Source organism: Sus scrofa, chromosome 14 (genome assembly GCF_054392235.1).
Source record: "Sus scrofa isolate SSC_HxYL_T2T_F1_AM1 chromosome 14, Sscrofa_HxYL_maternal_Yorkshire_Landrace_v2.0, whole genome shotgun sequence".
In the NCBI taxonomy this organism is placed as follows: Eukaryota; Metazoa; Chordata; class Mammalia; order Artiodactyla; family Suidae; genus Sus; species Sus scrofa.
Window position 1 is genome coordinate 101,603,137 of NC_139396.1, and position 26,301 is coordinate 101,629,437.

The 26,301-nt window shown below is 41.6% G+C and overlaps 1 protein-coding gene across 38 annotated transcripts in view; it reads right to left on the bottom strand.

Annotated features, from left to right (window-relative positions):
* The window catches only part of KCNMA1 (potassium calcium-activated channel subfamily M alpha 1), a 753,494-nt gene that overhangs the window by 27,022 nt on the left and 700,171 nt on the right, over nucleotides 1–26,301 (bottom strand). For 24 of the 38 annotated variants that reach the window (XR_014825729.1, XM_084993162.1, XM_021072164.2 and 21 more), the window contains 2 exon segments: nucleotides 9,411–9,524; nucleotides 4,292–4,422 (listed from right to left, as the gene is read on the bottom strand). Coding sequence is in view for 36 of the 38 variants with exons in the window: in XM_084993162.1 (XP_084849288.1) it covers nucleotides 4,292–4,422; nucleotides 9,411–9,524 (245 nt within the window). In the remaining 2 variants the exon portion in view is untranslated. 38 annotated transcript variants of the gene reach the window in all.

The window sequence follows — 26,301 nt, forward strand, 5'->3', positions numbered from 1 at the left end:
ACATGTACTAAGGGCCCGATAAATGCATTGATTAATAACAATAAATGCATATGGAGCTTGCTCTGTGCTAAGCACTGCACTCACCACTTTACAGCTTTAGCTCATTCATCTCAATGGTCCTAGGACCATTATTATCCCCATTTTAAAGATGGGAAAACCAGGGCCTGAAGAGGTGAAGGTCATACAAGCAGTGAATGGCAGTGCTAGGATCTACATGCGAGCAGAATGGCTCTTGAGTCCCTGACTTATTTTTTTCTTTCCAGAGAGGTTCCAGGTGGAAATCAGTTTGGGGTGAGGGTAGGGGAAAATGGAGGCTGTGTGAAAAAGAATTATAAATACTCAGGTGCCAGTTTTATCGAGAGGCTTTCTTTCATCTTTTTCATGTGTGTGTGGGCATCAAGCTGGATCATTCTGGAAAATACATTTCTTATGATCTTCTCCTTAAAGGGATATATCCATATACGTAATTATTCTCTCTCATCATGGGTTTCTGCTGTTGATATGCAGGAGAAAGCCATGAAGCCATGTCTGTAACATCCCTATCTGTTCCAGGAATGCATGTGATGAATCGAAACATTATTCTTTTTAACAAATGAAGCAGTAAGCAGCAGGAGTTGAGTTATGAAGGACAATATTCAGGGAGTGTTTAGACACATGATTAAATGGCAATTTGGGGAGGAATGCTGGGAAAAGGAGATCATGCACATCTAGAGAAATGTGTGTGTGCATGTTGTGATGTCGCTTGGACGCGGATGCCTGAGATGGAAGATTACCTCTGCCTCCTGCTGTTTAGAGTCTTACTTTCTCAATTTATATTCCTGCCAACCCTTTTAGTTTCTTCTAGTTACTGCCTCGGTACTAGATAATCTATTTTTTTTTCATAAATTAGGGTTGGGGTGGAATGCAAAGAAATCACAAGTAATATTTTATCACAAGGTCTAGATCCATTTGGGTCTGTTGAACGAGATTCAATTTGAGACATCACTGGAGTAAGTGGACAGGCATTTTTGATTTGTTTTGTTTTGTTTGTTTTTTTAGGGCCACACCCTTGGCATATGAAGGTTCCCAGGCTAGGGGTCTAATTAGAGCTACAGCTACTGGCCTACACCACAGCCACAGCCACACAGGATCTGAGCTACATCTGCAACCTACACCACAGCTCACGGCAATGCCAGATCCTTAACCCACTGAGTGAGGCCAGGGATTGAACCTGCAACCTCATGGTTCCTAGTCAGAGTCATTTCTGCCTCGCCATAATGGGAACTCCTGGACAGGCGTTTTGATGAATGATTTGAGAAGTCATAACAGTGTATTGGTTAAATAGGTCTTGCTTCAACACTTCAACCAGGCTTATTCACATTATTGTCCAAAATAATACTGTCCCAAATCATAATAATGAGGTGCTTTGCACCATCCTGGACCATCAAGAAATTACTCAGCTGATGATAATTACAGTAACAGTTACTAGATTCCTGACACCCTTTCTTCCCAGGCTGGAATTCAGGAGTGCCATTTCTTCACTAGCAGACTACTTTATCCACACATGCCTTAGCCACCCTCTCTCAAACATTTTTAGTTTGCATTTCAAAGGAGATTAGAGAAAGATTAAAAAAAAAAATTTGAAACCAACCCACTTTGATTTCTCAGCTGAGTTTCCAAGGATTGACTCCTTAGGGCTGCTGTAGACAGCCAGCGATGCTGTGCAGCTCAAACATAGACATGCCTCCCACCCCACCCCACGGCCACCTCATGCCCTCTTGACTGTGTAGAGGTAAAGTTCTTTGGTGCTTAAAACCAGTTTTACTCCTTACAACCAAGACTGGCTTTATGATGTGTGGCCTGTGATGTTACCCACAGCCCACACTCATTTGGTTTAAGGCTCTGCTGTCACCATGTTGAAATTCTTAGTCACTTATGAAAAACCAGGCTTTTTTTTAATTTAAATTTTTTTTTATTATAGAAGATAGAATAATGGAAATCACCCAATCAGGACAACAGACAGAAAACCAAATGAAAAAAACGTGAAAGCAATGTAAGCGATCTATGGGGTAATGCAAAGCAGGCCACTCTATGCATAATAGGGATTCCAGAAGGAGAAGAAAAAGAAAAGGGGATTGAAAATATATTTGAAGAAATTATGGCTGAAAACTTTCCAGTTCTAAAGGAAACAGATACCAAGATACAGGAAGCACAGAGGGCCCCAAACAAGCTGAACCCAAACAGGCCCACATCAAGACATATTATAACAAAAATGGCAAAAGTTAAAGATAAAGAGAGGATTCAGGCTTTCGAATTATGTAGCTGATCCTGCCTGGAATATACCAAACATCTGCTGTGTAGAAACAATTTTGTAAATTTAGATTTTTGAAAATTGGGATAGAGTATTTTACAGTTCTGGAAAAAAAGAAAACAAAACACTACTACAAACAGGTTAATCACCTTTTAATGAGAACAGTCTTCTGTAATCTGTCTAGCTGGGATCAGAAGTAAAATGAAATTTCTGAGGAGATGAATTAGTGAAGTCTGTTTGAAAGTGGATTTGAGAGGGTGAGGACTATTACAGAAAATATGGTACCATAATGAGCATATCCTGTTGCTTCTCTTGAGCTCTCTGGCCTCTTTAAGGAGTCTGCCCAAAATGAGCCCAACATCACCAGCAGGTAGAAAGGTTAGGCTCGGTATCCTCAAGCCATCAGAAAGGTTATGAGCCCTGGGAAACCAAGATGACCTTCTTTAGGGACCATTTTCTCTCCTTGGCTTGGGAAGCAATTGGATGGCATGAAGCCCAGCTAACCTTAATTCAAATGAATGTTGTCTCATATTTATTTTTAAATCTATAATTCTGATTTTTAACTAAGATGTGCTTGTAGCTGGATCACATTCAGGAATATAGAATAACCTAAATTAGTCCTAAAAAGCTCTATGTTTTTTCTTTCCTCAAATAGCGTTCCTTCTGGGATTAGCTTTAATGAATAGATGAGAAGAATGCATAATTAGCATATCAGTTGTTTAACACATGCAGAATAGCGGTCTTAATCACTTGAAGAAAAATATGGGTATAAGAACTCTCTGAACTCTGTTTATGGTTTTCATGTGCTCAATAAAACCCTTTTTTTTTGGTGGATTCTCCAGAGGTCAGTTTTTATCCAGACTATGTCTGTATTTTTACAAATGGTGATGTTGAGAATTTCAAAATAACATAATATTTTCTACATAATAAATAAAGACACTCAGTGGGAATACTTCACAGTCCCCAATCTACTATCTGCTTTGCCTTTTGTGGCTCAGGATGGCTCCTTTAAGAGGGGACCTACTTTGTCATTGCTATTTAGTTTTGGTCTCACAAGTGAAAAAAGCAAATGCCTTGACTGATGTATATCAAGTTATAAAAGACACCGAAGGGACAACCTACCCTCCTCTCTCTGCCACCTCTCCATTCCTTCCCTGAGGTAGAGACCAACAAGGCCTTGCCTCACACCCACGCCTCCCCCAGAACTCCATTTCAGTGAAAGGCAGTGACCTAGGAGTCAGCCTTGATACTCTGTCATCTTCCGCCTTCTGCTCATATTCAAGCCCTATCGATTTTATTGGCCAGTACTACTCAATCCACCCACCCCCTCCAGCTCTGCCAGCTCCACCCCTGTCCACGTACTGAAAGCCTCTTACTCAGACTTCTTGCTGCCATCCTACCCCCTGACCATCCTCCACAAACCTGCCCAGCCCATCCTCAGAAAATGTAAACCTGATGACATGACGTGCTGACTAAAAACCTTTCAAAGCTTCCCCATCGCTCTTTGGAAAAGGACCAAAAACAAGAAATGGGTTTTGAGGATCCAACTCTGCCTTGTCCTCCCATTTCCCTCTCTCACTGAGGTCCAGCTATCCAGGCTTTCTTTGCCTTCTTTGAACCTGCCAGGTACCCTTCCCCCACGCCAGGACTTAGCCTTCACCTTTGCTGTCCTTCTTCGGTGGATACACTTCCTCACAAAATCTCCCCTAGTTATTGCTCAGATTTTGACACAAAATACATATTCTTCCTTTGGGGAAATCTTTCTCTGATCCTGAGACCAGGTCAAGTACTCACCTATATTCACTCATCGCCTTCCTTGCCTTCCTCACACTTTCAAGAATTTATTATTAGAGGTTTAGGTGTGTGCTAGTTTGACTGACATCAGCATCCCCTTCCACATGGCCAGCTTGGCATGGTTTGCTCTCCCCTGGGGCTCAAGCTCATGCCTCTCACCTGGTGGAGGTTGGAGGTGCTCTGTCCCTGTGTCTCCCACCTACTCACCGCGCTCATGAGTGAATCCAGGACGCTGACGGCAAACGCTGTCCCACATGCAAAGGGCTGCGTGAGGTACAGTTCTGTGTCCGGGTCATCGTCATCATCTTGGTCCAAAAACTGGACATTAGTATCATTCACTAGAAGAAGTATAAAACAAGAATTAGCTCCCAAAAACATATGTGAGCAGCAAAATCAGAGAGAGAGCAGGCTACTGGTTCAGAAACACGGAAGTCACTGAAAAGGAAAGAAAAGCATGGGAGAAGCTGCCAATGAATCTCGGGGTTGGGGTCAGGGTCAGGGGAACTCAATGGACTGCTCCGATGTGCTTGTTCAAGGTTGCTTGGCCTGGAGAGCACTGACATCAAGCAGCCGTGCTCCACGGCAGGCTGGCAAAGAGCTGGTGGACAGCGCCGGTCAAGTCTCTGGTCTAGTTTTAGGATCACGACGAAAAACACCCTGAAGCATTTTTTGGTAGCCAAGTCCTTTGAGAGATGGACATGTTTCAAGGATGAGGAGCCATGCTGGGATGGGACATTTAGCCACAAGGGAAAAAGAGCAATTTATGGAGAGGGAAAAGCATTAGACTGGGAGCATAGCAAAGGCAAGTAGCAAGGAATCCACCCTCAGGCACAATCCACAGCCTGCCAGAGAATGGGTCTGGGGAGTGCCTGGGGTTCAGCCCTGAATCCAGGCCCACACCCAGCCCCTTCAATACAAAGGCCACCCCAGAGGAAACGTTCCCAAGGGAGAGGTACCCTGGGCTGTCTTTGGCTGCTTGCTGACAAAGACTTGCTCTGCATTCTGAGATGCCTGGGGACGCCCACGTTCTCCCTCCCCTCTTCTAAACAGCTCAATCTTTTATGTGCTTCAGCTCAGCAGATGCTGCATTTGATGCTGTATTTCATTTCCATGTGAGGATTCCTCAAGGACTCTTCTGGCATGCACGTGCAGACTGATTGGTTGTGTCACTGAGATGTCTTTAACTTATTAAAAATTAAATGACAAATTAATTTCCATTCCCATCTTGGCTTCAGAAATTATCAGTTTTGCAGAGCAAGTAAGTGGTGGTGGGGGGAAGTGTGCGGTGGGGGAGGAGACGAGGGCTTGTGATTTCTGGAATAATTATTGTGCTTTTAGGTGAAGAATAGATGAGGTTTCCTTTTTTCTGATGCCTCTCTAAAGGGATTAGCAGCTTTCCTAGAGTTATTGTTTTAATTTTTTTTTTCTGAAAGGAACTTTTGGGACAACTTTTTTTTTGTTTGTTTATCATATAAAGCAGAAAAAATGATAATAGGATAAAAGGCTAGGCAGGGAATTATTTTTAAATGACACCATCTTGTTTTCCTAGAGAAAGATCCTAATGGGTGAAAATCTTGGCTCTTTCTTCCAAAGTTTATCACATCTGGGTCCCCATTGTCTTAGGAGCACTTGAGTTACAAGTTAGTGAAAATACAAGGTCTAGGATCTGACAGTTGGGCTTTGAATCCAGGCTGTGTCCCTAACTCCTTTGGGCAAAGCATTTTCTCATTCTACACCTTAGTTTCTCTCTGTGTAAAATGGAGGAGATTTTAGCAGCTCTCCTGGGACTGTCAGGAGGCTCTTGTGAGATTCTGCTTGGTGAGCTGGCCCAGCACCTTGATAAATGGTAGTTTCTCTCATGATCTCATGTCCGGTCCACCCACTACATTATGAAAGTGCCCGGCTCCCCTCCGCCCCTGTCGCAAGCCCATAGTTAAGGCCTTGCTCAGGGATCCTAGCAGGGTCAAGCGGTAGCTTTTCCTCTCTTTCCCCCATTTACCCAGATGCATGTCATGGGCCACAGTTGAGCCATCCTGCTTGCGAATGAGAAAACATGAACTTGAAGATGCAGAGGGATGTGCTTTTCATTACTTGCAAGAGCTGAGAAGGGTGTGGGTGTGAACACTCCCAAAGGAACAGTGTGGGTTACCTCTTCTCAAGACACTGGGGGCGGGTACTAGACATGAGAGATGACTGGAGATGTGCAGCAAGCTGGGGATGTGAGCCATTGGGAAAGAACCCCAAGGTACAAATCCGGGTTCAGTGAAAATCCCGGCAACATTCTGGGCCACCTAGTCTCAGAGGGAGAACAACCAGTATTACCCAAAGCCTATTTCCCAGAACTATATGGGTGCTAAGAGGAGATGAAAACAATCGCCCCAAACTGTTGGTGATCAAATACACCTGGGAAACAGGTTAAAACAGCTTCAAAGATGTTTGCTTCTTGCAGAACTTCTAGGAGACTTTAACCCGCTAACATCAGCCAAGACTCTCCAAGTGAATGAAGACAAGAACATACAACACAGCTTAAAAAACTTATTTGATGTTGGTGCCGTCTCTGCTTTTTCAAAGGCATTTTGGTGGCCCTGGGTAACGTGGAAGACATCTCAGAACATGTAGGTAGGTGGTAAATACTTGTGGAGATAAGGGGAGGGGAGGTGGATGGAGGGTGGTGGTCTGAGTGCCAGAGCTGGCTGGCAGAACCCAAAGGAAAATTGGGCTTAAGGCAGAAGGTGAGGGTGATATGAACACATGGAAGGTTCGCTGAACTCATAAAAGAGATCTGGAGAGGGGAAAAGTCTTCAGGAGACTCAACTATGTTAACTGAACATCTGAATTGTTGCCCCAGATTGGGGGCATCAAGCTTTTTCTTTTCTACTAATCACAAATCAAGATATCCTAGTTAGCTGGTAGCACATGGATTCCAAACAAAGAGAGAAAAAAAAATTAATGAAATAATCTACCCCCCACCCCCAAACACGCACACAGAGTACCCTGGTGGCTCAGCGTGGTAAGAATCCAGCATTGTCTTTGCTATGGCTCAGGTTGCTACTGTGGCGTGGGTTTAATTAATCCCTGGCCTGAGAACCGCCACATGCCTTGGATGTGGCCAAAAGGGGAAAAAAAAAATAGATAAAGAAATTCCTGGCAGTGATAAGCTTGAAGTGCTGCTGAAGTTTTCTGAGATAGAGATGTTTGGATGTATTTTCCAACCAGAGGTCTGGGCCACACCACTTCCTTGGGTTTCTTATAACCCCAAGGTTCTGAGGAGAGCAATTCAGAAGCCTAGGCTTTTAGCCAACTTTGCTAAACATGAAAAAGACACCTGTCCTCTTGTTGGAAAGAGAAAATAGTGTGAGACCCCATGTCCTGAGCAAATCTTTCCTGATAAATAGCTCCGTCTACAATAAGGCAGTGCTGAATGGTGGACAATTTATTCCTTAGTGTTCAGACACCTGGCAAGCACGATCCCTGTGTTAAAAGCCTGCTCTCTTATTTTGAAACATTTTGGGGGGCCATGGAATTGGCATGTTGGTTTCATTTATGAGTTATTTGAAGGCAGGTGCTCCCCACCTCTCTATCCACCCACCACCGGGCAGCACTGGCTGTCTCTATTTAGAAGATCAATCCCCAGCTCTGAGACTGGCTGCCAATGGGTGCTTTTCAGAGAGTTATGAATCAAGTCATAGGGAATCCTGGAAGAGCCTGACAAGAGCCACCATGCCCAGAGCCCTTCATCTTCTAGATGAGTCCACTCTGAATCTCCCAGAGAGGGCTCTGGACCAGCAGGGTGGGGGTCAGAGTGCAGGGGATGTGGGGGGTGGGGTGGCTGCTAACCTCACCCTTTGCCTCCTTGCTTAAAACCATGGTTTTAGTAAGAAAGGGTCCCCTAGGATCTGGCTGCTTTTTTATGGCTTCAGAACCAGAGCTTCGGAGAAAGGGCCTAGTAGGAAAAAAAGGCAAATAAAATCAGAATAAAGGAAAATAAACAGCTGGAGGGAAGGCATCGTCTTAGGTTTCTTATCTTAAAAATTTTATATTTCTCCTTTGACTTCCTCTGAGAGCTGTGACGACATGTCAGTCAAACTGACAGCGTGTTGGAAGAGGACTATAAGGGAGAAAGTGGGAGGGGGAGCAGGGGGAAACAAGGAGGAAAAAAAGACCCAAGCCAAAGGAAATGAATTAGAGCAAAGATGCTTTGGAAACAACTGCCAGGTCAGATGGGTGTGATCAAAGGTTTACTGATGCTGTGTGGGGAAAAAAATCATTAAGAAAGGCCAGAACAAGACAGTCAATTCCAACCAGAGCCACAAATAAAACACATTCAAAGCAGTGCCATGGGGTAGCCTTTCTGTTGCAGCCGGTGAAATAAAAAAATAAAAATAAAATAAAAACAAGCTGATGATAGTTGGAAGCACCAACCACAAAACAAAAGGAGATACTGATGTGAAAGAAAACAGTGCTTCTTACCCAGTTCAGTTATCATTAGAATGTGCGTCCCACTGTTTTTTTCCTGATTGACTGATACCAAAGGCAACTTGCCAGGTTTAGCTAATTGGATACAGCATTTAGGGGTTGGGGAAAGGGAGTGGAGGAAAGTACAGAAAAAGAAAAGAGTGAGGGAATAACCGAGGAAATATCCTAAAGTAAAGGGACTCGGGACCAGAGGTGGTTAGTGACTGTCTTCAGGTGAAGAGACCACGAAGCAGTTTGGCACATTCACCAATAGCAGCGGGGAGGGCCATGGCCAGGTTAAAAGCTGGATCCCACAGACCAATCATTATGGCCCTCAAAACCCCGTCCTTTGATGGCCCAGAGTGGCAGTCACTGAAGATAGCATTTGGTGGAAAAGTTCAATGAGGATAGATTAATTGTAGAATTATCACATATCAGCCCAATGTTTCCATGCAGTTCTCAATATGGGGTTGGCTTAGACTTAAGGTTTTGTACGTCAGGGAGGGGGAACTTCTTCAGATGATTTCAATGAGAATGAGTAGAAAAAAATCCTTGGACTATACCTTTCCTCCCTTCTTCCCTGTTCCCTAAGGCATGTCCCAACCTCAAATCCATCATCTCACGCTCCCTTGAAAACAGTGACCAGCATGAAAGAAACTGTCTATTCATCTCAGAGGAAAGATAAATCAGATAGTTTTCCTTTTGGTCATCTGTCTTATTTCTGCCCATCCCTCTCTCCGACCTCCCCCTAAACAAATCCCACTAGAGCCTACCACACTGATAGAGCTAAGAAACAGGCCAACCTCCTCATATCCTGCAGGGTTGGAAGAGAGGACCAAAATATCCACCCAAAGCTGACATTTGCACCTACCTAGTTCAGTAATGATGGGGATGTTGACTCCAGTCGTGATGGATGGCTGGCGTAACATCCCGTGCACCGGGCTGTTATCTGGAGAGGATCTGTCCATTCCTGGAGGTGTGAATCCTAGTGGGAAGGAAAAAGAGGAAGGAGAAAAATCATAAATGTATCAAATTTGGAAATAATGAGAGTACAGCGTACATACACAATAAAAAAATAGCATGTGCATTATTTACAAGTAAAAAATTAGCACTCCCAGGATAAACACTGATGAGTTGCTTTCAGAAGAACAAAGTAGGAGACCATTATGATAATTCTAACCCACGTCAATAGTTCGTTAAAAACCAGTCTCTACACCAATTATTGGTCTTGCTCCCAGATTTCTGTTCCCCTCTTTCTCTAGGCACACACAAAGATTGTATCTCTGTGCATCTTTAAAGTTAGACATGACACATGACATAGGAAATGCTCTGGCCCATGAAAAACAAGCAAAAGATGCATATCATCACTTCTGGTACAAGTATCTCTCTTCTGGTACTCATCATCTCTCTTCCCAGGCTGTGGCAACATAGGTTACCATGGAGATGAAGGCTGGGCAGCAGCCCTGGACAAGAGCCCAGATACACAAAGCATTCTGAGTGAAAAATCAATCTCTGTGGCTTTAAGCCACTGAGATTTGTTTTGTTGCTGTTTGTGTTGTTCTTGTTACCACAGCATAACCTAACCTATCCTGACTCTTATCTTAAACCGATTGATTACTTATTTTCTTGACAATGAGTGACTTCAACCTGGGTCTTTGACCCAGTTCCAGCCAAGGGAAAGTGGGAGGAAAACCGCCTGGGAGCTTTAGGAACTGTTTCCTTGCTCTTAAAAAGAATCACATAGAAAGAAATTCTCTTTTAGTCTACTGGACATGGCTTTGCGCCTGGAACTGCAGAAGCTCTCTTATAACAAGGATGGGCACCAGCCGAGGACGAGTCAGCTTGATGAATTGGCTGACGTGAATGATAAAAAAACTGAACAATAGGAAGAACTGTCCTTAGTTCCTGAATTAACCAGCCCTAGAACCAAAACCAGTTGATCTCAGGATTTCTTACTGCATGAGATTTTATGTATTTACAAATGAGATTTTAATATAAAATATGATAATGAGATTTTAAAGTATTATATACATAATAATGAGATTACATATAATGTATATGTATATATTTATGTATTTTGTATTAAATTTTTATGTGTATAGGCATATAGATATATATATACAAACATACAATATATAAACAACTACATATTTATATTTTTCCCTTTTTGTTCAAGCCAAATTGAGGGGGTTTTTTTGTTTTTGTGTGTGTGTTTTTTTTTTTTTTTTTTTTTACTTACAGTGCAGTTGAAATCACCCTGACTGCTGTATATGTCACCCACTTACAGTGGACTCTTGAACTTCCCAGTGTACCCGACAGAGACTTCATAAGGTAAATGCGAACACAGTAAACTGGAGAGTAGCCTACATGGTTTCTGATTTTTGCAGTGTGGATTTCTTTAGGTCTCAGACCCAAAACTCAAGTACATACTAGAATGAGCTTGGCCCAACCCCATATCTTCAAGTTTATGGAGGGTGAGAAGTGATCCCAGCTAGGCCAAATGGCTGCCTCTTTAAGGACGTACATAAGACATACAAACATGAAACATCTATGTTCCTCATTCATTCATTTGGTGAAATTTAATTTTAGCAAGTGAAGCACATGGCACGTGGCACCACCAGCTCCACACTGGCTGCCATGCCCAGGTAGCTCCCCCACTTAGAGAGAAGGCAGACAGAAGTTCACATTCACTTTGTTTTCTCTTCTTTGCTCATGGTGGATGGCTACCTGAGCTTATCAATGGAATAGGGAATTACAGATACAGAGTCACTTGCTAAGTTTCCAAGAATGAAATTCCAAAGATTCTATGACCAGATTCCTGATTCACTCTAATAATGTAACAAGACTGGGTTGATTCCTGCGTTGAAGTCTGTAGGAATCTCTACCAGGAGTGAAATGCCAGATGATAATAATTGCATGTTGTTTCGGAGGTGCATCATGCTTGAAATGCCAGAAAAAAAATGTAAAAGAGTTTTCCCATGTTTTTTCTCTCCTGTGTATAAATATCATACAACTGAGTGTCATACTTTTTGAAAGAAAAAAAATTATTTACCATTCATTCCCTGATTGCACTTAATTTTATTCTTTATATTGACATATAAAGAATAGTGCACACAGGATAAGTAATTTTGAATGACAGTATGGTGTCCATCTTCCTAAACTTTGGAATGAGTGTTTTTCAGTGAACCACATAACCAAGAACATGCATTTGAAATGCTAGCTCTTTTCTTCCCCTAGAATAGTGAAGGGGAAAACTAAACTGTTTTCATCAGAAGTTTCATTCAAAAGCATGAAAAACTGCAAGTGACAGCTGTGCAGATTCGGTGGATGTGACGTTTTTGAATTTCTTCAACTTGACAAGTAAACACCTTAAATCGGTAATGCTATATGCATAATACATGGCCTGTATTTTGACATCCATCATCAAATGCTGACTTGAGAAAATATGGGTTTGTACGTCAAGGAATAGCACCCATAAAACAGGGAGAAATGCAGGTCACACAGTATTAGGAAAACTGTATTTCATTATAGAACCTGCAACAAACTAAAACATCCTTTTATTTTATCTTATTTAAAGATTCCATTTTCAGCTGTGAAAAGACTCAATTCCTTTGCATGAAACCTTCATTTAGAAATGACATGCTTGCCTCATAGACCTCTTTCATTTTGCTTTCATATTCCATTTTCCCCTTCAGTCACCAAGCCTGGTTCCATTAGCATCTGCAATTGATAAACTACGGAGGATGTCCGAAGACATCTCTCCATTAAAGGTCCTTCTCTCTCCTATAGGTGACCCCAAGAACCTTTTGTTGGAAAGAAAACTTCAGTAAGGATAATGTCACTCTTTATTTTGCTACTTTTACAGCCATACATTTTTAGAAACAAAAGTCATAGACAGTAGATTTAATATTTTTTGTCCTTCCTGTAGAGTTGTGCTAAGAGGAGCAAAATTGATTAGCATTGTTTCTTTCTTAAAGATCCTAATATGGGAAAAATCTTGGTTTGAAATGACCAGGTTGACCCAGATTTCCCAAGTGACCTTGGAAAGAACAGAAATTCAGGCACCATCCTTGCAAAGAGACCAAGTAGTCTGGCCATTGGTGCCATTACCCCATTCATTATGGCGGTGGTTGATAAAGGGGCAAGACTAAATTGTGTCCAGGTCTCTAACTGGCTTCCTCCCTCCTCATCCCATGATTGTTTGCTGTAGCAGATACATGTTTGGTTAAACTTTAAGTCCCTCTACAGAAAGCAGTGTTCCAGTTCTGCATGTGAAAGCACCAGCACAGGGAATGAACTCTCTAGATTCTCATCTACAACTAGAGGATAGTGAAACTGGGAAACATGCCTTCTGTTAAACTAACACTCGGGAAGTTAATTTTAGAAACAACCACTTATTTTGCCAGAAGGGATGATGAAGAATGTTGTCATTAAAGAGATGGAAGGAGAAGTTCTCCATCAGGAGAAGATGCAAGTTTAATTAACAACAGCCCAAGCTCTTACCAAGATGGCCTCCTGTTTCTTTCTTTCTTTCTTTTTTTTTTTTTTTTTCTTTTTCTGGCTGTACCTGTGGCATATGGAAGTTCCCAGGCCAGGGGTCAAATCAGAGCTGTAACTGAAGGCCTGTACCACAGCTGTAGCAACTTGGGCTCTGAGCCACATCTGCAACCTATGCTGTAGCTTACAGCAATGCTGGATCCTTAACCCACTGAGCCAGGCCAGGGATTGAACCAACATCCTCATAGAGACATCATCGGGTCCTTAACCCACTGAACCACAATGGGAACTCCTCTCCTGGTTCTTTAGATGTGTTCTTAATTCCTCTCTGTTGAGCGTGGATATGGGAGGTGATTTGGGGGCTAAAGGGAACTTTAAAGACCACTGCATCTTCTTAAATTGAAACCTACTCCCCATTCCAATCTTCAGGGGCAGATATGATGGGCTTATGTTACCTGTTTTGTTCCTTTGGCATCAGACATAAACAAGCTCAACATTGACCCCTGCCAAGCATGCTTACTCCAAATGCGGCAGGAGAACTTTAGGCCCAAGACTCAGTTTTTTATTTCTGTAAACATCCCAGATTGTCTATAAAATGCTTGGCCCCCAGAGAAGAAATGGAGTGGAATAGTTAAGGCCATGGCTTTGGCGTCAGATGCCTTAAGTTCAAGTTCTTGGTCATCTAATCATTAGCCACATAACCATGAGTATAGTACAGACTCTCCAAACCTCCATTTCTCTGTCTATAAAGTGTAGGTTCCTCCTCTACAGTGCAGTCATGAGAATAAAACGAAACAGTATATTCAAAACATTGACTACAATGCCTTGTGTGAAGCAAATACTTAAAAAATGTCAACTACCAATGGTAACATTTTACTAAGTACACAATAAATATTTGGGGCCACGAATAGCATTCGTTGTCCCCTCCTTCCCTATGGATAAAAAACTGAGGTAGCTTTTGGTAGTTTTTTGAGAATAATTTTTTGGAGAATTTTTACATAGAGAAAATTCTAGAAAATTAATGGGAAGGCATTAGAAGTGCAGATATATTTTGGTAGAAATAATCAGATCAACCCAGTGATAAAAATACAGCCCAAAATATTTAAAGAAGGAGTATTTTGGATATGGGATGACTAAGATTTTCTTCAGGTGTGTGGAAAAACTGGCATCCAGTTTTCATGAAAGAAAGGTTCTTAATCCCTTATAGCCAACTACAGACTCTTTGGAATCTTTTGTTTTTTAGACCTAATTTCCTATTTCCTTTAATTATTTGAGGACATAAACTTTCCTCTTTTGTTTCTTAAGCTTTTCAAATAGGGAATTCTTGTTGTGCTTCGGGGGCAACAAACCTGACTAGTATCCATGAGGACGCACGCTTGCTCTCTGGATCTGCTCAGTGGGCCAAGGATCTGGTGTCGCCGTGAGCTGTGGTATAGGTTACAGACACGGCTTAGATCTGGTATTGCTGTGGCTGTGGTGTAGGCCAGCAGCTGTAGCTCTGATTCAACCCTTAGCTTGGAAACTCCCATATGTCATGGGTACGGCCCTAAAAACAAACAAACAAAAAACAGCATTTTTCAAATAGTTTTCACTACTCTCTACATTATTTTCCCAACATTTGTGTTCTTAACAATATTCATCACAGGTTCAGCTGAAAAAAAACATGTTGTATCTAATGTTCTTTTCATGATATTAGTTATTCACTGGTGAGCAGCACATGGCCTGTGTCAGGGAAGTTATTGGAAGGTTAAGTGACCTATAGTTAAATTTGACAAGGGCATTTCAGTTCAGATGACTTCAAATGAAAGACTTTAACACAAACCCTTGGCCTATTTCTAAGAAATCAAAGGAGAGGAGGCTTCAGAATAACAAGATGATCAAGGATTCATTTTTTATATTATTAGTAACTGTTTTGTGTACCTGCTGCATACATGCATATAGACACAGCATCCAGGGAGGACCCATGGTTACAAGAGAAGCTGTGACTCAGATAAGATCTACCAAAGCGAATGGCAAGATAATGGTTCCAGGGTAATGTAGTCACGAGCACATTCAAAAATGAGAAAGACTTGGTGTGTTCTTTGTGGAACTCAAAGCAAAGGCAAGAATGGTCCAGATCTAGACAGATTAAGATAATTGAGAATGAAGAAGAAAGGCTTAAATAGAACCTTAAGCAAAAAATAGTAAAATCCAACATTTACTGAGTACTCAGTATGTACCAAAATCTGTTCATGTTATAACTAGTTCTTGCACCATCCTATGTAGATATTGCTGTACTTCAGATGAGGAAATTGAAGCACAGTGAAATTAAGCCACTTGTCCCAGGGCATACAACTAGGCATGAGCAGATCTCACATCTGAACCCAGGTAAATTAGTCTCCTCAAAGTTACCATGCCATATTCTTTCTTATTATGTGCAAAGCTGCACTCAGGGTTTTTTCACGGGCCGCCTCATTTGTTCCTCATCATAACACTGCAAGTGCAGGAATTGCTAATATTACCATTTGGAGATGGGGAAAATAAGATTCAGAGCAGTCAAATAACTTCTTCCAGCATCCCCAGTTGATAAGTGGCAGATCTGGGGGCCATAGCCAGACAGTCTGACTTCAGAGCCCAAGGATTACTGTGCTCCACGCTGCCTTCTCTCTCTGTGTGATGGCCTCTCTCTCCTGTGCTGAGCTTGGCAGGCAAGTCTGAGGCCTGAGCCAGTCTTATTCTTTTATTGTTTTCACTTTTAAACAATAGCAGATAACAGCTGGGACCCATTGTAGTTATGCTCAACTTGCTTTGGTATGGTAGCATGCACAACTCAGTACATATAATAAATGCTTTATTACAGTTCTTTTCCATGGGGGAAAACACAAAGTACTTTCTAAATCTTCCCTAGTTAAATCCCCAAGCCTTTTCAGGGAGAGAGGGAGATGGAAATTCTTATAAATCACCTCCCCTAAAATAGATGGAGAAATGAAGGTAAGTGCCTCCCCCCCCTCCACAGACTTAACATAAAGGAATTGGTTCAAATGGTGGGGCAAATTATCTTTTATTGTGTGCATATAAATGATGGTTAGAAATCCATATGTTACGTTAAACTAGGGAAATAAATTAGGCAGAGTCATCTAGGTTTGCTGAGACAGGTATTCAATATGAAGTTGTAAAAGGGAAAGATCACCGTTAAAAATGATCTATAAAGACATGTTAAAATCAAGAGAAACATCTCATATTACATCATCCAAGAGATGAATTAAATTTCCTGTTAACGCCAGGAAAAAAAAATCCCAAAGCCAAATGTCAGATGAAGTGAAGATCAATAAAAATATTTTGATAAGTAAATGCAACAATGCTATTTAACACATGATTGGCAACTGCTGAAACATAAATTATCCAAATTTCCCATTGCTGCTTATGGGAAAATTATGCAGATTAGAACTTGATTAGGCTTATATCATGAGACTCAATTTGGACTTTTAATCTATTAAGCTCCAATAAATGAGGCATCTGAATAGCTCCCCTGAGCAAGTACAGTAATAGCCACAGCAGTCATTTTTGCAGTATGTATTCCAACAAATTCTTCAGCAGCTGAAGTAAAGAAAATTCCATGTATAGAAGCATGATTGCTTTCTAACTTATGGGGGTGGGGGTATGGGGTGGGGGGATAGGATCCATGTGCACAGATTGATTTGGGAAATAGATTCTTAGAAAAGTGTTCAAGAGAAATCTGGCCAAGGGAACAGCTCAGTTGAACCTTGTAATATTTTTTCATAGTAGTTTTCAGTGGCTTTCCACAAAGTTGGAAACCTGAATCATGAGAACCAGAAACTGACCATTGTGGACTCCACAGAAAATGATTATTTATCAAGGGAGCAGTTTCTCCTGACACTGCCTACAGGCTACTGACCACTTTTGACTTAGAAGCTGGAGGTGGTGCCAGCTCCCCACAGGCAACTGGAGGTCAATGCCAGGGAAGGGGAGCAGGGAACGCCTTTGCCAATTTCAACTGTGTTATCTGCTTTACTCCAAATAACTCATGAGCTTGGAGCTGATAATTGTTCCTTACTCAGAGCCTAAAAACAGAGTGTGGAAATTGTATCAATACGCAGCTCTGAAAAACCTAAACTATACCATTTGGGTCTCTTTTTGCCCCTTCACCAATCACTCTGTTAGAGATGTAAGAACTTTGGAAATCCTCTAAGCATCACTTCCATTTTATAGATAAAGAAACAGAGGCTCAAAGCAGAGAAGTTACTGTGTCTAAGGTCATGGAACCAGTTGGTGGCAGAGCCAGGATAGCTGATTTGGTTATTACCTGCTCCTCTTTAACCCTTTATCCACAGGAGAAGTCCATTTATCAGTGTTGGGAGGAGGGGCAACCCTGTCCCCAACCTGCCCACAGGAGTGGCAACATGAAACCAAGTAGTCTCCATAGGGACAGCAAAATAGACTCTCATCATCCTGGACACATGGCTGGTTAAAAGATAGACCTGTCCTCCAAGCTTGGGCCAGCCTGGGTTCTCCCCAAGACCTGATGGAAGAGATATTAAAGATGCTTGCAAAGCTGGAAGTACGTAAGTATTTGGCTGCTGGTGACCATTTAGCTCACCCAGGGGCAAATGAAAACAGGGCAAATAAATCAAGAGGTGAAGAGAATGAGACAGAGCTCTGACATGGTTCAGGCTCCTAGGTTCAAATGTGCCTAAAGTCAGAGGCACCCTGGTTATATGACTTCCTTTTTATTTAAGTCTTTTGGGATTGGGTTTCTATCACTTGGAACCAAAATGACCAAAGAGTACAATCACAAAGAAAAATCTGTTCTTTTCTTGGTAAAATAGCTCATGAATGTCTGAGCATCTATTGAAGCAAGTGATTTGTATCTTCATTCAAGGTTTCTCGTTCACTTCCGGTGACCAGGGTCATTGACTTGGCTTAATACCTGTTTCCATTTCTTTATTTACAATAAGTAACATTGATATTTTTAACAGTACTCTTTTCTAGACACTATATTTAATGAAAGCCTTGGGAAGCTACATAAAGTACTTCATCTTTTTTAGAGTTTCTGTTTGGGGTCTGAATTAAACCAAAGCAAACTCAACCAACCAACCAACCAACCAACAAATTAACCAACCAAAGTTCTCTATAGCTATTTGCCCATTAATTTTCATTAGATATAGTCAGCACTTAGACAAGTCTCACATACATGAAACAGATATATTTGCAAGAGTTCACTCAGTCTCCTTCCTTAAAGTGCTCACTGTTCCTAATTCCTGTCTCTCAGATGGGTTGGTGGAAAAAAAGGTAGGAAGGGAGGGAAGGAGAAAGAAAGAAGAAAGGAAGGGAGGAAGGGAAGGAAACTAGTTATAATTGAAACTCAACTAAGACCACAGCTTTGGAAAGAAACCTAATATTACCTGGTCTAATGTCTTCATTTGCATAAAAGCTCACGGTGTCATGATGAATTTTCCACAAGTTCTCAATTACTTTTTTACCCCCTCCAAATTCATCTTACAACTTAAAAATAAGACGTCGTTTGGGGACACAAATCAAATGACTTAAAATTTGACAAAACTTCTGGCCTAAGTAATTTCACTTCTAAAAATATGCACACAGCCACAATTTCTCTATGTTAAAGATTTGGTTTCAACCCTCTTCATTTGTAGTTATTAATTTTAACAGCATTAAAATGAAAACAATGTGAATGTTCAGTTTCAGGAAACTGATTATGTTAAGTATGCATCCATTAAAAATAATGCAGAAAAATATATAATGGCATGGAAAAATGGTCATGATAAAATATTTGTGGGAAAAACAGGTCAATATACTATTTTGTATGATCCATTTTTGAGGGGGAAAATACATCTACAGAAACAAGACTAACTTTTGTATGTTCCAGCGCTAAAATTACAAGGAATGCATATTTGTCCTCTTTTTGTTTATACGCAATTGCAAAATTTTTGAAAATAAATATATTTGTGCAATGAGAAAAAATTACAAAATTATAAATTAATAAGATAAAAAAGCCTGAAACCTCAATACTTCATGTCATTCTCATGGGCTGAGAACAGCTGGTTGACATGGTGGATAGACTCGCTCTGCTAGGCTGCAGTCACCCTAAAGGTCATTTTGACCTAGTTGATTTAAAAGTTGGAACCAATGGAGTTCCCACTGTGGCTCAGCAGGTTAAGAACTTGATGTTGTTTCTGTGAGAATGTGTGTTCAATCCCTGGCTTCACTCAGTGGGTTAAAGATCTGGCATTGCTGCAAGCTGTGGTGCAGGTCACAGATCCAGTGTTGCCATGGCTATGGCATAGGCCCCAGCTGCAGCTCCAACTTGACCTCTGGCTCAGAAACTTCCATATGCTGCCGGTGAAGTTATAGAAAGAAAAAATAATTTTGGGAAACAAGGTTCCAGCATAGACGTGACCAAAGGTTACAGATTAAGGAGCTTTAGAAGAACAGGGTCAAAATAGAGATTTTAGTGTTCCCAACTTCCTACCATTTGCTAAGAGCCACTTGATCTTAGAGCAAAGGATGTTGAGAGCTTACATGGGTCCAAAGAGGCCATGGAAACCTAAAATGCCCTGTGCCACAGCTGAGGGGAGGAGCAGACAGAGCTGGTTTCCAACACAGAAAAGTGACTCATGCTGATTCTCATCCCTGCTCCCATCAAGTCTTACCCACTTCAGAAATGCTGTGCCCTCACTTCTCCCCCAACTCAGTTCCTGCCTCTCCTTCACCTCCTCCTGGAAGCCTGCCTCGACTAACTTTTCTCCTCCCCTGTATCTTACTTTATGAAGATATTTGCTGCTGTACTTTTTCCTTTCCCTTTATTCACTATTTTAAACTGTAAGAATTACTACTGATTAGATACCAATTGCTACATACTAAAATCTAAATGTTTTCTAAGCATCTTTAACGTTCTCTTAACTCCATACCTGTTGGATTCTTCATTTCAACAGGGCAAGACCTATGTCAATCTTTCCTTTATTATTATTATTACTTTCCATTATTATTATTACTTTCCTTTATTAATTATTATTATTAATTCCTGTTCTAGACCCTCCCTCTCTGCTGCTACTACAGGAAGACAAAGGCTATTTGGCCACTAATATAGAATTACCTCTTCCATGCTGGATCCCATTTCTAGTAAACCAGAGGCACACTATGCCAGGGAAAAGGTAGACGTACACGTTGCAAGACAGCGATACGAAGTGGATGCTAATAAAACACACAGAAACCCTCATGCTGCCAAGACTATATACCATTTTGTTTCCATTACATCCATTTTTTCCCCCTTTTGTGAGCATTAATCAAAGAAATGCAAAGAGCTCATTAAAGTGATAGATTGACTGAAAATGTAACCACCTTTACATTATAAACAGTTTCTTTATGTTCACAGTGCCATGGGCTTTGCTTCTCAGCATTTGTCATGTAGTTCAAATGTCCTTTTACATTTAAAACACCAAATGCCAAATGGGCCCCAGTTGTTTGGTTTAGTATAAACTGATGGCCAGCGTAGCAAAAACCAGAGCTAGGAAATCACCAGCAAACTAAAACACCCATATCTTAAGCACACAGAAAATTAAGTAGCTGTAAAAGATGGATTTGCCAAGTGGTCCAAGGCATTGCCATGCAGTTCAGGAAGAACACAGAGTCCCATCACTGACAACTCTCAGCCAGCTGTCTCTGACAGGTTCTAGAGACAGGACGCCTGGCCGACCGGAGATAGCGGCTGAGGTTCCAAACATTTGATAGTCCTTTAAAAATGAAAAGCACTGTAAATGTTTTCTTTGAAGTTTTAAAGACTTTCCTGCATATGCATTGATGCTGGCAGATGAATACATAACTAGGATCTTGGATCATGTGAGTCAGGCATCTCCCCGCCCCCACCACACACACTCACAGATCTTCACTAAGGAAGAGGCTGATTGGTGCTCTTTGATTTCCAACATCCTTTGCCCACAAATGAGCCATAAAGTTGTGGTTAGGAACTGTAGTTAAGAATTCTGCAGCAGGAGTTCCCGTCGTGGCTCAGTGGTTAACGAATCTAAGAACCATGAGGTTGCGGGTTCGATCCCTGGCCTTGCTCAGTGGGTTAAGGATCCGGCGTTGCTGTGAGCTGTGGTGTAGGTCACAGACGTGGCTTGGATCCCGAGTTGCTGTGGCTCTGGTGTAGGCCAGAGGCTAGAGCTCCAATTCGACCCCTAGCTTGGGAATCTCCATATGCTGCAGAAGTGGCCCTAGAAATGGCAAAAAGACCAAAAAGACCAAAAAAAAAAAAAAAAAAAAAAAAAAAAGAATTCTGCAGCAGCTAGACTGCCTGAGTGTGAGTGCTGTCTCTTTCAGTTTCTAGTTCTGCGATCTGAGGCAATTTACTTAAATTCTGTGTCTCAGTCTCCTCATCTATAAAATGGAAGATAAATATATAATGAAGATTAAATGAGTTAAATACTACAGATAAACTGCTTATAACAGTTCCTGGCACAGAGTAAGCACTTTATAAGATGATGATGATGTCAATGACAGATGGGTAGTGCGGACAGAAAAACAGAGAATCAAAAGACATGAGTTTTAGCTCCAGCTCACCCCCTAACTGCCTGTGAGAATTTAGATAGATTCAATGTCTTATCCAAACTCAGTTTTCCCATCTATAAAACTGAGGCAAACAAGGCAATGCTCCAATCACTCCCGGCTCTAGAAAGCCTACCATCCTAATTCTGGGGCACTATATAGAATATCGAAACCATGATAAGGCTGGGTTTGCTCACTCCAAGTTCAGAAATGCCCAGAGTCATTCTTGGGGTCATCCTTTTAAGAAGTGAATGACAGGAGCCCTCCTTTCCAGTATTCCAGGACATAGTTGGCATCAAAAAACACACCGATATAGGCATACAAGAGACACTTATGAAATGCACAGCACCATGACAATCATGCAGAATGCACCTCACAACTCCAGGCTTGAGATAATACCCTGTGTCTCAGAAGTAGCCCATAAACCATAATCCTCCCTCCAGGAGCCCTGCATCCAGTCTACTCACTACCAGACAATCGGTTTCATCTCCTGCCCTGTGATCACAATCATGGCAACTGCACTGGTCCTCAGTTTTTTCATCTGTAAGCTGAGAATGTCTCTACAGTTCTTTTCAGCTCTGAAGTCTTAGTCTCTTTCACAACCATGAATTTTAAAAATAAGCTTGGACAGAATAAACAAGCAAGGAGAATTAAGAGGACATCATTTCAAGGCCCTCACATGCTCTAGTGCAGATCCTGCCCTTCAGTTCAATTTTATACCTTTGCTTGGAGAATGAAATTTCAGTGCCAAACCGATGAGAAGGATGTACTTTCTCCAAAGTTGCTGTAATGGCCGAAAAGGCCATAAATAACCATTTATTAAACAAACAGTATGGGCTGAAAGAAGAGAAACTGCCACAATTAGGCCCCTGGGGCCTGCAGGCACGGTACGTAACAGTGGGACTCACTCATAATCCTGGCAATACGTTATCCGTTGTTCCATTTTCTTGAAGTTATCTTCATAATCAAGATGCTATCCCAGCCATTGTGGGCTTTAGAACTATTTTTAATTTTAATTTAAAGAGCAATTAAAGAAAGACAATGGATATGCGGGATAATAAAGTAAGTGATTAGCAGCGTGCAAATGACAGAGGCTTAATGATAATATGGTTCTAGTCTCCAAAGGGCTTGTCGAGAGAAAGCCCTTTCTACATGTGGTTGTTCAGCTAATGTGTCTCAACCCACAATTACAACATTGCTGACACCATTAACCAGTGAAACAACATCACTTCGTGAAATCCTTGTTGTCTCATTAAAATGGAAAGGGTCAGGTAATTTACCAGCATCGTATGTCTAGTTTTGTTGTTGGTAATTAGCAAACATTATCCAGCATGGACTCCCGCTGGGAGCTGGAGAAACTTTGTGAAATATTAAAGAGGAAAGTCTTTCTATTTCACTGCAAAATTGAAAAGAGGTGCAGTAATATTCTCCCTGTCACTTCTTTGCACTTAGGGAAAGGAAGGAGCGAGCAGAAACTCCTGAACCTAGGGAGAAATGTTCGGAATACCTTGGGAAGGCACTCTCCGAATCAACAGTACCCCGAGTCGGGCTGTACACAGGCAAACCCGATCTGTGTTCCTGCTTCTAAAAGGGGGTGGGGAGGAAGGGACAATTACAAAGTCCATCTTTATTGTTCTTAGGTTCTCTGAATTAATCTCCTCGAAATAGAGGAAAGGGGCTATAAAAAGTTTTCTCTCTGGAACGCTTTAATGATTTAAATAAGCACCAGAATTGTTTATTCCAAAAGTTATTTATATATAGTTTTAAAGGTAGAGATGGAGGAAATACATCCCAGGCCCTGACTTCCTGCCTGCCTGCTTCCTAATGAAAGCCTCTCTAGACATTGGAACCGAGACCCCACCCAAAACGCCAGCCAACACTTGGTGGGCTGTCGGGAAGCAGAATGGTATCTTATTCTTTAAATGGAACTTTTGGAACATAAAACACATTCCAATAAATGTGAACAGAAAATTATGAATTCATTAAACTACTTTGGTATCTTTGTGCTATATATAATATTTATATTCCGACTACTGTAAAATATGCTTTAATATCTTTAGGCAACTATAAGGACTTAAATATTTATAAAATGGCTAAAGATAAAGTATGGCCCTCTTATTCCTACATACAGATGATGTAAGGCGTGCAATCAAAGACAATAACACTCTCTGCCCATTTGTCATCTTAAAGGAGCCGATCAACACGCCATCCCTCGTGTGCCATCCACATAAGAGTTGTTGCCCACACAGGCAACTCCAGAGGAGTTTGAGCCTTAAAAACTACCTAGAGTGCTATACTTCACCGAAAACAGGGCTTTCTGAAAATGGAGACAAAACAATAAATTTGCAGGCAAAACAGCTCCAAGAGGGGCTTCAGAATACTGCTGTATTTATCTCTGGGACATCTGGGAATGAGAAGCATTTTGATTTAATATTTCATAACATAGAGGCAGTTGCTTCCTTGCACGGTATATAATTAATGTTCATAAAAAAGGAGGGTTTTTGAAAAAAAAATTCCTCAGTATCCTAAATGTAAATAAATAAATATATAAATAAAGAGACACACCTGGACTTCCTTTAGAAATGTGGAACAGCCTCATATGATCCAATAAAAAGAAAGCCACCATGAATTTATCATCACCCAGGGGCCTATTAAAGGTAGGTTTACAGATGAAGTGTGAAACTTCAACCCTGACATTCTCATTATTTACTGTCCTTCTTTGTCATTAGACTCAGGGTCTGATTGATTTTCAAAATTTTTCCATTTGCTGTGCCAAAGACCCACCTGCCCCCACCTGTCTTGATCTTTCCTATGCATACTTCTCCTGGTTTATTTCCTCTGCTCTTTTTGGATTGGATGTTGTAAGGCTGGGAACTATTTGGAAGTTCAGGAGTCAAAGTTCATTTCCAAAATGCCCAGAAATCACCCTTAGGAGGAGGCCAGCCCTATGGAGATTTAAGCTGAGTGAATCCACCGCCCTGATATGAGGCTCAAGGATAGTCACCTTGGGGAGAAGTACAGCCCAAGGTGTACTTCTCAACTTTGGTTGCACCTTGGCATCTCAGAGGCTTGCATTCTATGCCCAGAGTCTGATTTAATTGCTTTGGGATATGGCCTGGGCTTAAAAGTTCCCCTGTTGGTTATAATGTGCAGCTAAGGCGGCAAGCCACTGGGCCAGGTAAATGTCTGCAATGTGTACGTAAATATTTCTGCCTATACCACCTATGGGGAGTCACGGGAGGGGCTGAGAGAGGAGCCATCATTTTTATTAGGTATTTAAAAGGATCCAAGGCCCCTTTCCCAATGACGAACAAATCATTCCCCAGGGCCCCTGGCTGAGGGCCCAAATGACTATGTTTCAGGGAAAAAGGAGGGAGGCTAGTTGCCAACCAACCATCTAGCTGGAGCAGCAGGAGCCCCACTCAGTCAGTACCAACTCTGGATTGGTGTCATTTTACCCAAACAGCAGGGCTCCTGCCATAACCAACCATCACAAGGTGGATGCGAGTGAGGTCTTCTGTCAGCGAGCTGTCTGAGGCCTCACCTCCTTGCTTCCTGGAGAAGCTCCATTGTGTGGTACCTCAGTGGCCAATCTCAGTGGTCACTGTCAGCCTGACCCAATTCTCCCTCAACAACTCTGTAGGCTTTTATAAGTCTCCCTCACCTGGATGGTTCACCCCCCAAAAGGGGCCAGGTTCCACCATTATCTACTTCCCATGCACATCAACTGACAAGCAGAATCAACAGGAATTTTGGCTGCTGGGTACAAATGGATATCCCTACAAAATTGCTAATTGTTATTTTGGGGGGCCAAATGAAAGACAATGGTAAAACTCTCCAATATTAATAATAATAACAAAAATAGCTAATGTTGCTTGATCTTTACATCCCTGGTACTAAGTGCTTTGCATGCATCCACTCAGGGCTGCCACGTGTGGTGGCAAAGGTCAGGCACTGAATAACAGCTCATTTAAGTGGGTACCACTTCTAACACGGACAGAGTATATTTGCATATTTACTACAATATGGTTTCATAGGTGGTAGGAAAGCACATTGTTCAAACATAATCAGTATATTATGAGAATTTTTTTTAACAGATGGAAGTAAAGTGTCTTGAGAAAGGAATGACTTTTTCTGACTCATGTAAAGAAAGGTACCAACTAAAGAAAGCCCTCTACCTCAGTTATCTCTCAGAGAAATGTGATGAGCCTGATGCCATTAGCATGCTCAGTGAGAAAAGTGAGGCACAGAGAGGTCAAATAATTTTCCCAGGCCTAGTGAGTAACAGAGCTGGCATTCAAACCCAAGTTGTCAGTTCCAGAGCCTTCACGTGTCATGGTTAACTTGACTGCAAGATGCAATGTCTAAAGCCCCTGATGTTTTCTAAGACCACTCTGCAGCCATCATGCCCTTGGAGTCATGATATCCCTCGGGATATTTAACTGAGGGATTCGACTCTAACAAACCCCACTACAGGGATGGAGAAATGATATCAGATGGTTTATCTGAAGTCAAATACCACATGACTGACAAAAGTCATATTTAAAACTTTGTTCCTTGACCCTATGCAACAGCACCATCCCTCTGACAGCCCCTTTTGTGATTCACCATCATTAAGCAGAGCCACAAACCCCATCTGCTGAAGTGCCCCTGCCTAGGTAAGAGCACGATTTGCTGAGAGGGGCCAGCGAAGTTCTGAGGAA